The 3,781-nt window shown below is 42.6% G+C and overlaps 1 protein-coding gene across 1 annotated transcript in view; it reads left to right on the forward strand.

Moving 5' to 3' along the window:
* Positions 1 to 1,271: 1,271 nt before the first annotated feature.
* The window catches only part of sdc2 (syndecan 2), a 56,896-nt gene continuing 54,386 nt past the window's right edge, over positions 1,272 to 3,781 (forward strand). Inside the window, exon 1 of the mRNA XM_085346493.1 lies at positions 1,272 to 1,701. Coding sequence (XP_085202619.1) covers positions 1,642 to 1,701 — 60 coding nt within the window. The 5' untranslated portion in view covers positions 1,272 to 1,641. The remainder of the gene's footprint in view (positions 1,702 to 3,781) is intronic.

Here is a 3,781-nt window from a genome sequence, read left to right on the forward strand (position 1 = left end):
TTGATTTTCCTTCAGCAACTTCTCCCAACCCCTCAAAAAAAGAAGGGGTGATTGCTTGCAACTTTCTTTCATGCACCAACAAGCAGAGTGCCACTTGTGTCAGGTGGAAAGTGGAACAGCGTGTTGAAGCTCTCCATCTCAAAGGCTTCTTTTTGATATGCTCCAGCTCTGATTTTTACCACCCTTTGTACAAAAGTGTCTGCCACTGATTGAAATGTAATTAAAACATACCACATTTGTCTAATAGCCTTTCAATAACGCTCAGGGAATCTTTCAAAGAAAGGTTTCCTTGGAATTTAGTTTTGTGCCCGTGCTTTGTGCCTCAAATGGCATTTTATTTCAGTATTTTATTTTGTTTTAATAAGATTAGATGAGGGAGGAAAAAGCACTTAGTCTTGTGAATCTGAAGATGTCAGGATGTGTGTGTGTTGCCTCAGAGGCATGAGCTGATGATTTGCAAACATGAAGAATTCACTAGAAAAAACACAACCAGTGATGGTGCAATACTCTACCAAGAACTACCTAACACTTAAAGACTTACCAGAACCAGGAACCACTCGACATACTTAATAAATCTGCGAACAAAGAAGAAAAAAGGTGCAATGAAGGTGAAAGCAAACGTAGTTTTTCTGAATCAGAAGTTAAATGTTCAGCCTTGGTTTTCATCACAAACTGCAGAACTGCAGATTTAAGCCTCTAGAGAAAGTTGTCAACTTATACCAACAGGGGGAGACTTTGCCCATAGCATTATTTCCACCCATATTGTGAGCGTGTTTCTAACGGGGTGCTTTGCGCTTTATTCACATAAAGCCTGTTTACTGATACAAAAATACAGCTGCAGAAGCTAATCAAACGCGTTGGTAGAAATGCTGCACGACAAACTCGAGGCTTGATTGTAAATTGGCGCAGTTGCTGAATTAAACTGTGTAATCCTCATTACGGTGCAATTAAGGCTTGTTACGCAGACAAGGAGATAAATGGCTCATTTAGCCGAGCCTTTTTATCCTCGTGCAGAATTGTTATCCGACCTCCCGGGTTGAAATAATAGACAATAGTAAACTAATTAAAATAAAGACTTACTGTACACCAATAAAACTACACGAGCGATTTGTTGTGAGTGTCGTTACTGCCTTGTTTTTGGTCGCTCGCTCGCAAGTTCTCTCTGCGTCTCGCGGTGACTCGGTCGAAAGGAGCGCACGCACTCACCGGAGCGCCGGTAGCGACGTGCTCGCGCTTCTACACTTTGCCCCTTTCTTATTTTGAGCGAGCGCTCGCGCGGAGGGAGAGAGAGAGCGAGCGAGGTGTCTCGTGCAGATTCCATTGACACACACCGGAGCGCGGAGGACCTCGCTGTTAAACCGTGCGCATTTGTACGGTTACATACATTTAGTCAGATTTTACACAGCAGAAAAAAGAGAAAAAGAAAAAAAAGAAGTGCCCGGGGTGAGGGGAGGAGGAATAATCAAAACGCAACACGTATCCGGTGGGATCCCACTCCTGAGAGAGAGAGAGAGAGAGAGAGAGAGAGAGAGAAGCGGCAGGAGTTGGGTGCAAGGAAAACGAGAGGGAGAAAGAAGAAGAGTGGGGAAACATTTGACATTTCGTTTGCCACAACGCGTTTTTAACTCTCACAGAGGAATTATGAGGAACGTTTGGATAATTTTCACCCTCGGGCTGGTTGTTTTCCTCGCCGGGGAAACGGTAAGTTTTTTGGGGGGGGGTTTGGAAAGCAAACTTAAACTACTGAGCATTGAGTTGGGCTGTGAAGGGGGGCGAGGAAGGCGACTTGGGTCCACGTAGAGACAACTCGCTGCTGTTTGTAGCTGTTAGAGGAATCCCGTCAAAGCATTATTTTTTTTTCCAAGCAAAAAAAAAGTCTTTAATTTCACGGCAAATAACGAGAAGGGTTCTCTAGAATGATAAATCGTTGTCAGCTAATCTATCCAGCTACAATAAAGGTACTGCTGCCCCTGTGCTCAAGTATTCACTTCTTTTAGATTTAAACCTGCCTTCGTTCTTATTTACCCAGAGGTGCTCGGCTTTAGTCTTCCATACTTTAAATGCCGTTATACGAGCAAAGTTAGGCTGGAACGAGGGGTCACTAAACTGGCTACGAGGTGCTCTGTGCAGCTGTATTGCAGTGATTTCACGAGAATCTCTTAATCCCCATGGAGACAACTGTGCAGATTCATGCCCACATTAGTAGTAGTGCAAATGTCATCATGACTGGAGAATTCTGTTACCCCCCCTCTCCCTTCATTTTGATGACAAGAATCATCTTAATGATGCTTAAAAAAAATCTCTGAAGTTTCCCTTATCTCTTCCCAGTTTCAGGCTAGAGTAAGTCTCCTAACTGAGTGGGCATCGCCCTGTAAATTGGCTGGGTTGTTGGAATGACAGATTTTGGCACTTTTATGTGCAGCCTCTGTCATTATTGTCCCCTCCTGTTGTTTCTCTGTGGGTTGTGACTTGTCGCCTGGCACAGTGCCTCCTCCACTGTTAGAACCACTTGTCTAATTAGCTGATTTAGTCACTGTTGTTTTAATGACTCATTGTTTTACATGATGTCACCTCCAGAGTACTTTTTTTTCACATTTTTTTTATTTTAATGTTTTCTGTGTCTGCAAGAAACCGTATGAGTCTTCACTGTACTTTGACTATAGGATTCTAAGTTTTGTAAAGGTCCTCAAAATTTCAGTACAAGAGACAATTATACTCAGAGGTTTCTATTATAGACCTATAATGAAATTTTTGCTACATTTTAGATTCATATGAATAAAATATAATATCTGGCAAAACTTTTAAATCTTCATCAACTATTCATACACGCAGGCACACGCAGACTTTAACCTGATCATTACTGGCCTCCCTTTATCAGTGTCCCCTAAAGGCCTTGATGGAAATTGACACGTGACATTGATTCTCAGTATTGGCACCGATGTTGACAAGTGGTTGATAACCTGCTTCAGGCACATCTGTCTGTGTGTTAATTACCCCACTACATCACAGAGGTATGTTGTAACACTTAGAGGCTTTTGAAATTTTAATGATAAAACTAACTGCTCCTGGCTTCAGAGAAGGAATTATATCACCACAGAGCAAGAGACAGGACTCTTTGTTACCCTGCAGTTCTAGGCGCCACTAGTGCCTCTTTTACTTATCGTGTTTTGGTTTGCTTTCCTGCTCACCAGCTTGCTTGCTGAGTAATTCTTTTACAGCAATCTCACATGTGAGGTCCTTGCACATGCTAATGAAAAGACGGGTTTTGCCAAACCGTGCTTGCGTGCGGTCGTCATATCTCTCAAAGATGATGTACTTAGTGTGGAGCTGCAGCGGTCTGATTGTTTCCCCTCTCATTTTTCAAGGTCTGGAATCTTTGAGTTGTCATGTCGATCGGTTGGTCAATACGCTCTCATCCGAACAAATTGGTCAGACAATCCCTGGGGTTACTTTGATAAGGAGAAAAGCTCTACATCAATAGCCTTCCAGGATTAACCCATTATCTTTAGAGCAGGCTACCTGTGGAAACAGGGTGTTTGTACCTTTTAACATGACCTAAACATTTACTTCAAGTCAATCAAAGTGTAAGCGGCATGATCGTAACAGAGCTGATTAGTGGCGAGTTTGCATGTTAACTTGTTTGCTTTCAGGTGTTCTGTGTTACATGCTTGAGTAACCTTTGAGTGTGAGCATGCCAGAATTGGCGTATTTCAATAAGTTTGGTCTAAAAATAGTCTCGTAACAGCGGGCACATCCTGCAACAGCTTCAGGGCACTACCAT

Source organism: Diplotaxodon limnothrissa, linkage group LG22, assembly GCF_057381915.1.
Source record: "Diplotaxodon limnothrissa isolate DT_005_m linkage group LG22, D_limnothrissa_male_GT1.1, whole genome shotgun sequence".
Taxonomy (NCBI): domain Eukaryota; kingdom Metazoa; phylum Chordata; class Actinopteri; order Cichliformes; family Cichlidae; genus Diplotaxodon; species Diplotaxodon limnothrissa.